The sequence below is a fragment of the Physeter macrocephalus genome, chromosome 9 (assembly GCF_002837175.3).
Source record: "Physeter macrocephalus isolate SW-GA chromosome 9, ASM283717v5, whole genome shotgun sequence".
Taxonomy (NCBI): Eukaryota; Metazoa; Chordata; class Mammalia; order Artiodactyla; family Physeteridae; genus Physeter; species Physeter macrocephalus.
In genome coordinates this window covers 15,341,628-15,354,954 of record NC_041222.1, presented here as the reverse complement: position 1 = coordinate 15,354,954, position 13,327 = coordinate 15,341,628, and the positions used below count along the sequence as shown (strand labels likewise).

Sequence of the window (13,327 nt, the reverse complement as noted above, 5' to 3'; positions counted from 1 at the left end):
GCCTGGGGACGACAGGCTGGGGGAAGCAGGCGATAGATAAAGCTGAGACTGCTAGATAAATAAATGCCTAAACACCTCACCTGAGGTTGCAAGCCCCCTTTATCAGAATTGTGTCCTTCGGTACATTCATGTTCATAGAAGCACTACTTGCAATAGCCAAAAGGTGGGAGCAACCTAGGCGTTCATTGACAGATGACTGAATAACAAAATGTTGTATGTACATTCAACGGAGCATTACTCAGCCTTAAAAAGGAAGAAAATTCTGGGGGCTTCCCTGGTGGCGCGGTGGTTGGGAGTCTGCCTGCCAATGCAGGGGACACGGGTTTGAGGCCTGGTCTGGGAGGATCCCACATGCCGCGGAGCAACTGGGCCCGGAAGCCACAACTACTGAGCCTGCGCGTCTGGAGCCTGTGCTCTGCAACGGGAGAGGCTGCGACAGTGAGAGGCCTGCGCACCGCGATAAAGAGTGGGCCCTGCTTGCCGCAACTGGAGAAAGCCCTCACACAGAAGCGAAGACCCAACACAGCCAAAAATCAATCAATCAATCAATCAATTTATTTTTTTTAAAAAAAGGAAGGAAATTCTGACACATGTGACAACATGGATGAACCTGGAGGACATTATGCTAAGTGAAATAAGCCAGTCACAAAATGGCAAGTACTGCATGATTCCAGTTATATGAGGTACCTAGAGTAGACAAAATTATAGAGACAGAAAGTAGAGGGTGGTTGCCAGGGATGGGTTGGGGGGTCGGGGAGGGAATGGGGAGTTAGTATTCAATGGGTAGAGTTTCAGTTTTGTAAGATGAAGAGAGTTCTGTGGATGCATGGTGGTGATGGGAGCACACAAATGTGACTGTGCTAAATGCCACTGAACTGTATATACACTTAAAAATGGTTAAAATGGTAAATTTTATGTTATGTGTATTTTACCACAAATAAAAAAATGTCTCTCTGGGACTTCCCTGGTGACACAGTGGTTAAGAATCCACCTGCCAATGCAGGGGACAGGGTTCGATCCCTGGTCCGGGAAGATCCCACATGCTGCAGAGCAACTAAGCCCTTGAGCCACAACTACTGAAGCCCACGTGCCCTAGAGCCCACGCGCCACAACTACTGAGCCCGCATGCCACAATTACTGAAGCCCGCATGCCTAGAGCCCGTGCTCCACAACAAGAGAAGCCACCACATGAGAAGCTAGCCCACTGCAACAAAGAGTAGCCCCTGCTCGCCGCAACTAGAGAAAGCCCCCGCCCAGCAGCAAAGACCCAATGCAGCCAAAAAAAAAAAACAAAAACAAAAACCAAAAACCCTTAAAAAAACTGTCTTTCTTTCAGCATAGGTATAGAAAACCTGAACTCTTGGAATTGAATAGCATGTCTATGCCAAGAGAGGTGAGAGCCAATCTTTTCCTGCGACTGTAAACTATTCCGCCAGCAGGCTTGGCAGTGAAAGGAAGGGAGTGATGGGGCGGTAACCTAATGGTAAGGCTGGGCTGGGAGAAGGCTTTTCTTTTTTTTTTTTTTTTTTTTTTTCATGTGATGGGACGACAGTTTTCAACTGGAAGTGGAGAGGTAAGCCAGAGCCAGAGACACTCATTTCTTAAACTGGAAGAAAGGAAGAAAGAGAAAATGAAGGAGGGAGGGGGAAAGGTGAGGAAGCTCCCTCCAGACCGCCCTGAGCATCCCAGGGCCACAGGTGGTGGGGTCATCTGGAGAGGGGAGGGCAACAGGTAGGAGACCCAGAGAGAGTGGAGAAGTTAGGCTGGCTGGCATGGGAGCAACAGGGGAGGACGGAGGGCTGCTTGGGCAGCAAGGAGGGCTCAGCTGGCTGTAAAGCACAGAGCACACCATCTGGAACTATCACTAAGCCTGGGGCAGCGGTCCTCAAAGGATGGTCCCCGGTGTCGGGACCAGCAGCATCGCCGAGGAGCTTGTTAGAAATGCAAATTATAGGACTTCCCTGGCAGTCCAGTGGTTAAGACTCCGAGCTTCCACTGCAGGGGGCACAGGTTCAATCCCTGGTCGGGGAACTAAAATCCCGCATGCCACGTGGCCTGGCCAAAAAGTAAAAAAAAAAAGTGCTAAAAAAAAAAAGAAATGCAAATTCTGAGGTCTCACCTGAGTCTGATTCAGACCCACTGACTCAGAAACTCTAGGGGTGGGGCATAGCAGCTTGTGTTTTAAAAGGCGATTCTGGGGCTTCCCTGGTGGCGCAGTGGTTGAGAGTCCGCCTGCCGATGCAGGGGACACGGGTTCGTGCCCCAGTCCGGGAGGATCCCACGTGCCGCGGAGCGGCTGGGCCCGTGAGCCATGGCCACTGAGCCTGTGTGTCCGGAGCCTGTGTTCCGCAACGGGAGAGGCCACAACAGTGAGAGGCCCGCATAACGCAAAATAAATAAATAAATAAATAAATAAATAAATAAAAGGCGATTCTGATGTGCTAAAGTTTGAGAAACACTAGTACAGAATACAGAAACTCAATGGAAGGTATGTATCATCTTCTTACATAAAAACAAAAAAAACAATCAGCCTAGCAGGGCTTCCCTGGTGGTGCAGTGGTTAAGAATCCACCTGCCAATGCATGGGACACGGGTTTGAGCCCTGGTCCCGGAAGATCCCACATGCTGCGGAACAACTAAGCCCGTGCACCACAACTACTGAGCCTGTGCTCTAGAGCCCGCGAGCCACAGCTACTGAGCCCGCATGCCACAACTACTGAAGCCTGCATGCCTAGAGCCCGAGATCCACAACAAGAGAAGCCACCACAATGAGAAGCCCAAGCACAGCAACGAACACTCAATGCAGCCAAAAATAAATTAATTTAAAAAAGAAATCAGCCTAGCAACTTACATAAAAGAGCAAGAAATGCACAACTATTAATACTTTGATGCCAATACAGCTTATTTCTCCAGGTAGGTAAATGCCAAAAGATGTTAACAAAATGATAGAAATATACAGTCTATTTAATAAACTTCCTTAGATGAGATCTAGAAAACACACCCAAGATCTGGGGGCTGGAAACTGTATGATGCAGGTACCAGTCCCTGCTCTGTGACTATCTGTGTGCCCTGAGCATGCCTCAGTTTCCCCATCTGTAAAGAGAGGGAGCTGGAAAAGGTTCTTCTGAGGTCCTTTCCCGTTCAGACACTGTGTGACCCTCCCTGTCCTGTAATAGGTGACCTCAAACTCAATGCTTTTACATAGCTATGCCAGGGTGGGGTGGGGGAGAACATTTGTAACCAGTAAACATAATATCGCAGATAACCAGAAAAATTTCCAAAGTTCAATAAGTGCTAGTATCTTGCACTCTAATAACTAGAAACTCTCACTAACTGGCTTTTCCCTTAAAGCCACCAATGCCTGGAGTTATAAAAACACTATACTGCACTGGACCATGTTCTTAAGTCCACAAGACTAGGATGCCCCAGAAAATCTCTATACCTTCACATTTTCACCCTATAAAACAGGCATACCTCGGAGATACTGTGGGTTCCTTTCCAGAACACCGCAATAAAGCAAATACCGCAATAAAGTGAGTCACACAAGTTTTTTGGTTTCCCAGTGCATATAAAAGTTATGTTTACACTATACTGTAGTTTATTAAGTGTATAACAGCATTATGTCTAAAAAACAATATACATACCTTAATTAAACATACTTTATTGCTAAAAAATGCTAACCATCATTTGAGCCTTCAGTGACTCACTACTTTTTGCCAGTAGAGTGTTTGAAATATTGCGAGAATTACCAAAAGGTGACACAGAGACCCAAAGTGAGCAAATGCTGTTGGAAAAATGGCACCAAAAGACCTGATTGATGCAGGGTTGCCACAAAACTTCAATGTAAAAAACACAGTATCTGCAAAGTCCAATACAATGAGGTATGCCTACACTTTTTAATCCAGGAAGGCAGAGTTCATGTTCTTTGCTAGGCAGAAAATGAGTTAAGGAACTGGACTAATCAGACACCAGTGGCTGCCCCTGTGACCGAGTGTCAAGCATTCAATACTGCAACTCTAGGCTTCCTGATAAATGACCCTGTATTGGCCTTGTTACCAGACTCCCTCGATGCTGGTTTCCTGCCTGGTCTCTCTGCATCCAAGTCCTTCTCTGCACCTTCTAGTCATTCAATGCCCATCCTCTTGTGCCTGGGTCCCCAATGCCAGCTGCTTCCATGCCTCTGCCAAAGACCAGCGACTCGGTTCTGATCTCAGAACTAGGGCTGGAAGAGGAACCTGGGTGTCTGAGCACGAAAGACAGGTGGAAGTGTGAGCATGGCGGGGGCCGGGTGGGAAAGATAAGGTCTAGGGAAACTCTGGTCTCCAGCCATACCTCACTTACACACCCTGGCTCTTAAATTCCATTAAAATTCGGTCAGTAGGAAGCACAATTGGCTTGTTTTCCCCCCTGTGCATGTATCACAAACTCCATCCCGCCTCCTCCATCCAGCCTGGGTTTGGAAGTGATGTTCCAGGCTCTCTCAGTCCCCGTGGCAGGAAGGAACTGGTGAGGGGAGGGCTGAAACAAGGTGGATGTAGCAGGAGAAAGGCTGGGAGGGGCACACCAAGGGAGGTGCAACCACAGAGAGGATCCAAACCACTAACATGGGCCTGGCAGGCAATGCCAGGGAGATGAGTTTCGCTTTGTCTGGGCAGAAAATTCCTACTGCTAGAGGGTTTTCTAGGCTGATCCCTAGGCACTGATCTCCAACTTCAAAGTCACATTTGGGTAGAGTGACCACATATCCTGATGTGTCCAGGATAGCCCCAGTTGAAGTTACTTGATTAGATGCAATTATTAACAGCCCCCCATTTATTCTCAAAATGTTCTGGTTTGGATTAGAAATTCTAGTTACCTTATTCTTGGGCCCCTAGGCCTGGGAAGTCAGAGCTGCAGGTGGAGAAGACACTCAGTGTCGGGAGGGACGTGCAGGCTGAGTCTTTGCCCCTCACCAAGTGTTCTGTTCTCTCTAGCATCCCTGCCAAGCCATGGCCCGGTGTCCGCTTGTATTCCTGCAGAGACAGCAGGCTCACTATCCCTGGAGGAAGCCTCTCTTTTGGGGGGAAAGCTGTGTTATTAAAAAAGAATATCAGGAGAGATGAATGAACAAAGAAGCTGTGGTGTATATATACAATGGAATATTACTCAGCCATAGAAAAGAAAAAAATCTTGCCATTTGTGGGAACATGGATCTAGAGGAGGGGTCCCCAACGGCCGGGCTGCAGACCGGTACTGGGCCGTGGCCTGTTAGGAACCAGGCAGCACAGCGGGAGGTGAGCGGCAGGCGAGTGAGCGAAGCTTCATCTGCCGTTCCCCATCGCTCGCAACTACCGCCTGAACCATTCCCACCGCCATCCATGGAAAAACTGTCTTCCACAAAACCCGTCCCCGGTGCCAAAAAGGTTGGGGACCGCTGAACTAGAGGGTATTATGCTAAGTGAGGTAAGCCAGACAGAGAAAGACAAATACTGTATGACTTCACTTACATGTGAAATCTAAAAAACAGAAGAACAAATGAAACAAAACAGAAATAGACTCATAGATACAGAGGACAAACAGATGGTTGCAGGGGGTGGGGGGATAGGTTGGGCAAACTAGGTGAAGGGATTAAGAAGTACAAACTTCCAGTTATAAAATACATAAGCCACAGGGATGTAATATACAGCTTAAGGAATATAGACCACACTACTGCAATAACTTTGTATGGGGCAGATGGTTACTAGACTTATCGTGGTGATCATTTCACAATGTAGGCAAATGTCGAATCACTACGTTGTTCACCTGAAACTGACATAATATTGAATGTCAACTACACTTCCATTAAAAAATAAATGCATAAAAATAAAAGTAGCAAGATTCAAATCTATATACAGCAAGATGACAACTAAATAACAACATCCTGGGCTTCCCTGGTGGTACAGGGGTTAAGAATCTGCCTGTCAACGCAGGGGACACAGGTTCGAGGCCTGGGCTGGGAAGATCCCACATGCCGTGGAGCAACTAAGCCCATGCGCCACAACTACTAAGCCTGCGCTCTAGAGCCCGCGAGCCACAACTACTGAAGCCCGCGTGCCTAGAGCCTGTGCTCCCCAACAAGAGAAGCCACCGCAACGAGAAGCCCGCGTACCGCAACGAAGAGTAGCCCCCGTTCACCACAACTAGAGAAAGCCCGCGCCCAGCAACAAAGACCCAACGCAGGCAAAAATAAATTAAAAAAAAACAAAAAAACCCACAACATCCTTCTGCTGAAAGGAGTGGGAGTGGGGGAGACTAGACAACCTGCTGACTTTTTTCATTCACCAAATGTTAACTGAGTGCATTTGATGTTTCAGTGGCATTGAAGACACATGGTGGGTTAAAACAGACTCAAACTGAGGAGCATTCTACCAAATAACTGGCCTGTATTCTCCAAAAATGTCAAGGTCATAAAGGACAAAGAAAGCCTGAGGAACTGCTCTAATTTAAAGGAGACTGAAGAGACATAACCACGTGCAACACACGATCTGGGGTTTTCTTTGCTATAAAGGACACTACCAAGACAACCGGTAAAGCCTGTAGGTCTGTAGATTAGATAACAGTACTGTATCAATACTGATTTCTTGTTTAAAAAGTGTACCATAGTTATATAGGAGAATGTCATTGGTTTTAGGAAATACACTGAAGTATACAGGGGGAAAGGAAGAGTCTATAAATAATCCTCAAATGGTTTAGGAAAAAAATGTATACCCAGAGAGAAGAATAAAATAAATGTGATAAAACGGTAACATGTGACGAATCTGGGTGAAGGGTATACGGGAGTTCTCTGTTCTATTCTTGGAACTTCTCTGTAAGTCTGAATTAGGTCAAAATAAAAAGTTAAAAGAAAAAAAATAGGTCTCAAAGATAGTGTGTGTGTGGTGTGTGCATTTAAAGGAAGAGAAAAAAAAAATAAAATAAAATAAAGGAAGAGAGACCCTGATTTCACAGAGCTCACAGTGTAGCTGGGGAGACAGGTACTAACACAAATAATTACACTAATTAAGCACAAAACTGCAACTGTGGAAAGTGCTGTAAAAGGAGAGAGACCTGGTGGCCAGAATGTGAGCGTTTACAGCAGGCAGTTTTACTCACAGCAGGAAGGCGAGGGGAGGCATCTACAATCATGGAGCCAAGGCCCAAAGAATGAGTTAACTGGGGAGGAGGGGAGGAAGGTTCCAGGTTCTCACTGGCCCTGTGTGCACAGAAAGCATGGGGACCAAAGCATGTACACCAGGGCCGGCAGGAGATGCCAACATTAGTTTTGTCTTTTATTCTAAAAGCAAAAGGAAGCAGTTTTGAAAGACCCCCTTGGCTGCAGCAGAGAACAGGCTGGCATGTGGACTCCTCCATGGTGGTGATGGTGGTGGTGAGAGCTGCTTCCAGGAAGAACACCATGCATGATTTTTCCATTGCTCCCTGACACCTTAATTTTCTACAGCAACCATGTATGAATTTGATAACCAGACCTGGGGAGGGAATGGGGGGCACGGAGCAAAGCGAGCAAGACTTGAGCTCAGGCTGTCATTATCTCCACTCCAGGCCCACCAGTGGTTCGGGTCAAGGGACAGCTGACGGAGCTGGTTGCTGCCTCTCCCACCAAGACCCTCAGGTCTAGACCGAGGCTGACTCACCTGAGGGAAGTAGGGTGCAGGGACCAGGTCTTCACACTCCTCTCTCTAAGTCAGACCAGTGCCTTTCATCAACACAGCATCCAGCTGGCCACGGCCCCTTTCTGGTCCTGGACCCTGCCCCTTGGAAGGTCCCTCTAGCCCTGTGAGCCGGGCCCTCAGCCCTGCCCTGGGAGCAGGCCATCACTCGCGACGGCCACTCTCAGCATCGAAGGCTAAACAAGGCGCTTGTCTGTGGGCCAGCGGCACGAACACAATGGGAGGGGACCCTTTTCTGTGCCAAGTTCTACCTGAGTGGGTTTTCGGTCATTAGCTTCTTTAACATGGTCAATTTAATGGAAACAGGTTCTATTATTATCCTCATTTGACAGTCAAGTATGTGCCTGGGGACGGACTTGAGTTCAAACCCTGGCTGTCCTCGTAGAGCAGTATATGCCCTTCCAGGAGTCATTTCATCTCTCTGAGCCTCAGTTTTCTCATCCCATCTGTAAACTGGGGCTGGTAAGTATTAGCAAGATTCTGGGGCTAGAAGGTACTATTCATTCCATTTTGAGGCTCCAAGAGGCTCAGTACAGAAAATTCAAACTACACATTGCTTAACTATTTACTAAAAGCTTGTGCATCCTGACAGTAAATCACGGGGCCTGAATTTTCCAGGACTATCCCAATTTCAAATGCTCTGTCCTAACTTTCCACATAAACCATCGAAATGTCTCAAAAATTCCACTCTCGGTATCCAAACGCCACCTCCCAGGCCTCCTCTTGCACAAAGACACAGCACAAACATTCTTTCTCAGACTACAGATTCCAGTCTTTGGTTCAGAAAATGTAGTCAGTGGATCCCTGCTGGCCCCCTGAAGGAAACGGGGTCAGGGAGAAAAATCCGGGGCAGTCAGCACTCCATCACGACTCTCAGACTTGGCTGCTTCCTGGCACATCGATGTAAACTGCAGCCAGGAGAAGCTGTACCATGATGAGAGCATCATCCACAGAGGGACACAGACCGGGGACATGAGCTCTGCCCCCACCTACCTACCCAGTGGCCAGTACTCAGGGAAGCAGCACAGCCAGAGAGTTGCTACGAAGATTAAAAGAGTGATTAATATTTGGAAAGCTCTCAAAACATTGCCTGGCAGCTAGTAAGTGCCATATCAGTGCTTAATAACTAAAACCAGAGGTATCCCTGGCAGAAGGTGCTCACGCCTCAGAGACAACACAGAGGCATCGCTCCTATGCAGGACAAACAAGGAGAACGGACACATACCCTGGGTTCAGTGAGGCCCCGCGCCTGTACAGAGATGGCGGGGTACCCTAACGATAGGAGGTGGGTCCTGCATTAGCCAAGATCAAGAGGCTGGGCCTGGGAAGAGTCACCATTCCTGAAATACAAGAGGTCTCTTCATGCCTCTGAGTCTTTGCATCTGCCATTCTGTCTGCCCCCTGAATACCATCTTTTTCTACCTTCAAGGCTGAATTCAAACGCCAACTACTCCCTATGGTGGTCCCCGATGCCCGTCAGAATGAATGGCTCTCTACACTGGGGTCTCTTGCATCTAGCTTTATCCTCTTTTAAAGCAGTTATCAGACAGATAGATAGACAGCACATGCATGCCCACATGCGTGTACACACTCACACAGAAATGTCACCATGTCACTGTCTTCCCAACTCAACCATGAATCCTTCCAAGACGGGTTCAGCTTTCATCTCTGTGACCCTAGGGCCTGACACATAGTATAGGCTCAGTAAAGGTCTGAATTTGCTGTTACATCTGTGCTCACAGCTGATCTTCCCCTGGAGGCGGAAGGCTATTACAGGTGCATCATGCATAACCGGAAGCTATGGAGATGCAAGATCTCTGGGTTTCGGAACCCATGACCAGATCAGATTTCAGTCGGGGACCTACCAAGCACTCCCTTTTAGTTCCCCCTCAGGCAGATGAAAGGAGATGCCTGTGAGATCACAGTCTGCAGTTGCCAGGACCCGGACCTGGGCAGAGTGGACACTGACCGGGTCCGATTTTGTCTCTATTAGAGTTGGTCAGAAGAGCCCAGGCTTGGGAAGCTACACCAGCTGGCTGCCCCACACTCCCAGCCTGTCAAGGCCAGGGGATTGCCCTTGGCATTCCAGCCCCTGCGAAGAGATGAGGAGGGTGGCCCTGCTTTCCAGGGCCATTGTCTGAAGGAAGGAAGGTAAGCGCTGGGATTACGGTCAACAGGCACTTACCTACGGAGAGAGGGAAGGACCACAAATCGCAGGTTCCCCCCTCCCCCAACACGCCACAAACCCCGAGGTTGGTGGGGGGTGGGTAGGGTGCCTTGTCTTCCTGTTCCCTCCAATCCCCAAAGTCCTCTGGTAGATTATGTCCATCCTAGAAAATGGAATTCCTCGTGTGCCTGGACCCGAGGTTCAGAAGGTCCCAGTTCGTCCCTCTAGCTCCTGGTCCCACACTACCTTTGCTAGCTGAGTTTCCGCAACTGTAAGAGGACAGAGGGAGCACTCTGAAATTAAACAATGCATGCAGAACCTCCCAGATCACAGCCAACAATGAAGGAGCTGGTCTCAATCCCCTGAGACCAATTACCAGCTTGGAACCCCAACTTCTTTCAGAGATAAGATTCATCTCTGACCAGGTTCCTGACACTTGAATGGGAATGTTAAAAGCCACGAGAATACCTTCTCTATGATAAAATGCGGAAATGGAGGGCTCAAAAAAAGGATGGTGAAGCGGTGTGGAATCCTGAATTGGACTCTGTGTTAACTCAGGTTCTTTCTCCTGTTCCAAGCTGTCCCTGACCTTGGCCTCCTGTGTGTCTGGCCTGGCCAAGACCTGCCCTCTCCTTGAGGAGAAGTTCCCCAGGCACCCCGGGTTCACTGGAGTCCACTGGCCCACTCTGCATCCCCACCCAGCACTGCATCTGCCATGTAGAAGCAGCTCAATAAATGCTTGCTGAATGGAATGTCTCAGCCACTTGAGCCACTCTGAGATGCCTTCAGTAACCTGACCTTTTACATTCCAGCTAATGTCTAATTTGCATATATGATTTGGTTTTAGGAGACAGCAAATCACCAGAGACAAGGCAGGATCAATACAGAGTATTAGGCACGTTTTATTCTACTCTAATTCTCTGCAAATTGGTATTTCATCAACTGTATGCAGGATTTATGGGAGCTTACTATAAACTAGAATATTTAACTAGAATGACCTACTCTCTTTGTCAGATAACAGCTTACTGTTGTTAATTTTCAACTAGCCAGAAAGGTTTCCAGCTTCCAATCTACTTTACATCTTGATTTAATCATCAGGAACGCCATCTATTTGAAAGTCTCAATACAATAAAGAGCAGCCCGATGCAGAAGAAAAAGACCTGTCCGTGGAACCAGATGACATGAGTTATATCCCAGCTACACCACATACTGTGTAATTGACTGCTCAAAGCCTCAGTTTTCTCACCTGTAAAATGGGACTAAAACCAGCCTCACGGGGGAGTTGTAAAAATTAAATGAGTTGATGCACATGGATGTACTCTGCCCAGTTCTACAAGTCTATACAAAGGTTGGTTTTTAGAGTAAAAACATAAGACGAACTTCTCAAACAACTCAGATAGGCTGATGACAGAAAGCAGGGTGGTTCTAAAGGGGGGAGAAAGGGAAAATTTGCGCCCTGCCCCCACATAGGGAGGTACGTCTGGAAGCATTTTTGGTTGGCACACTGAGGGAAAGGGATTGCTACCGGAATCTACTGGGTAGAGACCAAAGATTCTGCTAAACATCCTACAATGCATAGAAAAGGCCCCACAACAAAGAATTATTGAACCCCAAATGTTAACATTGCCAAAGTTAAGAAACCCTAATTTAAATAATCACTGAAAGCTGGGTTTGGGAGCTTTTTAGAACAGAAATCTTCCTAACTAGGCTTTACTTTCAAAGCATCATCTGCTTAAACACTTGCAAGATGGATCATCTTGCAAAACAGCTCTTTTGTAAGTCAAGCTGAACTGCCAACTTCTGGAGTTTCTGAATGTATAAAACTGCTTTTAAAGAAGGTGCTCTCCGATTACAATTCAGCTAAATTGTTTTACCAAAGATTTCAATAGAAGTTCTCCTGGGCACAAAGACAGGGTCTTTGTGTCAATCTGGCACTAGGCCCTGAAGATGCTTTCGTAATTCCAATTTCCTGGTGAAATGGGAGCCACGAGGGTCTCTAAACGAGTTAAATTCCCATCATGCCAACTGCTTACTTGCTTTGGCCGGGCACGGTGCCAAACACCTCCACATAATTTATCCCACTTAATCCACCCAACAACCCAGTGAGGTGGGCATTATTACCGGCTGTTTGCAGGGGAGGAAAATGAAGATCAGAGAGGTTAGACAACTCGCCCCAAGGTCACCAGCTGGCCAAGGGGGAGCCCAACCTGAACGGAGGTCTCCAGTTTCCGAGTCACAAGCTCTTTCCACCACCTCGGAAAACCCAGGTGTCAAGTCTTCTCAACTTCCCATGAATTTTTAAGGCAACCGCAACTTCTCAGTAAGTTCAGGTTGCTGAAAACGGGAATTTCGGGGGGACTGGGCGCTCTCACATACACTCCCCCACTGCAGCTGTCTCACCGCAGGTACCTGATAAATCATTCCGTATCACCCGTGGAAAGGGGAGGATTTATTGGCGCTGGAGTTCGTGCCAGGCCCAGGAAATGCCATCTTTGAAAGCCGAGAGGCGAATTCGCCCTGGGAGCCGAGAAGGTCTGGCCGCCGCGCTTGGCTGGCTCCACTCGGGCTGTGCGACCCCTCGGCGGCCGGGGCAGGAGCCGCGGTCGCGGCGGCGCTGGGCCCTCCCGGATCGCCGGCCGCTGGGCCCTCCCGGATCGCCGGGACCCAGCCCCACCCGCCCGGCCTGCTCCCTCCCACCCGCGCCCCACCAGGTGAGCGCGGCCAAGGCGCCCCCTCCCCGCCCCGACGAGGCGCCGGGAACCCGGGGCTGCCGCGTCCGCCAACCCGCCCGCGCGTTCGCCGCGCGCCTGGGGAAGGGTGGGGGCGGGGCAGCGCCCAGCGCGACCCCGGCCCCCGGTGGCTCCGCGCCCTTCCCCCGAGCCCGCTGGGGTCGCGCCGGCCCGTACCTGCAGCATCTGGGGGCGCGGGGCGCCCAGGTAGGTCGCGCGTGCGGGCGGCGAAGAAGCTCGCTCGCGGCGCGACCTGGCCGCCGTCTGAGCATGCCCAGTGCCGCCCGCGGGCGGCTCCCGCCGGCCCGGCTGGCCGCGACGGGCCCGCGCGCCGGGCGGGGGGCGGGCTCCCGGAACGCCCTGCGGGACGCCCCCGCCCCCACCCGAGGCCGGTGTGCTCGGACGCGTCTCCCAGGGCCACCAGGGCACTCTTGCCGAGTTCCGTGCAGCCCGGTGTCCCCTCGCGCATGCACGCAGGCATTCGTTCCATTACCATTTATTGGGCACCTACTGTGTGCCCACCCTAAGTGATTTTATGCCTAGGAATGTCGAGCAGCCGGCGATAAACAAATTTTTGACTTAAGGAGAAGTCTTTCCCAGCTGGGGTCCTGCTGACTCCCAGTGCAGTGCCCATCCCGTTCCACTAGAAACTTTCTGGCTTGAACTTTCTTCCCAAGACTTATGGGCCCTTTACCTGATCTGGCTCCTGCATTCCTGCAGCCCCATGAGCACCTTTCTGTCCATCA

At 49.4% G+C, this 13,327-nt stretch overlaps 1 protein-coding gene across 8 annotated transcripts in view; it reads right to left on the bottom strand.

Moving 5' to 3' along the window:
• The window catches only part of PTPN3 (protein tyrosine phosphatase non-receptor type 3), a 109,237-nt gene extending 96,391 nt beyond the window's left edge, over positions 1-12,846 (bottom strand). For 2 of the 8 annotated variants that reach the window (XM_028493686.2, XM_028493690.2), the window contains exon 1: positions 9,281-9,301. In XM_028493686.2, the coding sequence (XP_028349487.1) occupies positions 9,281-9,296 (16 nt within the window). In that variant the 5' untranslated portion in view covers positions 9,297-9,301. Of the gene's footprint in view, positions 1-4,855; positions 5,069-7,110; positions 7,304-9,280; positions 9,303-12,758 lie in introns of those variants that run through there. The other 6 variants (XM_028493688.2, XM_024126214.3, XM_028493689.2 and 3 more) reach the window with 6 other exon arrangements.
• Positions 12,847-13,327: the final 481 nt, after the last annotated feature.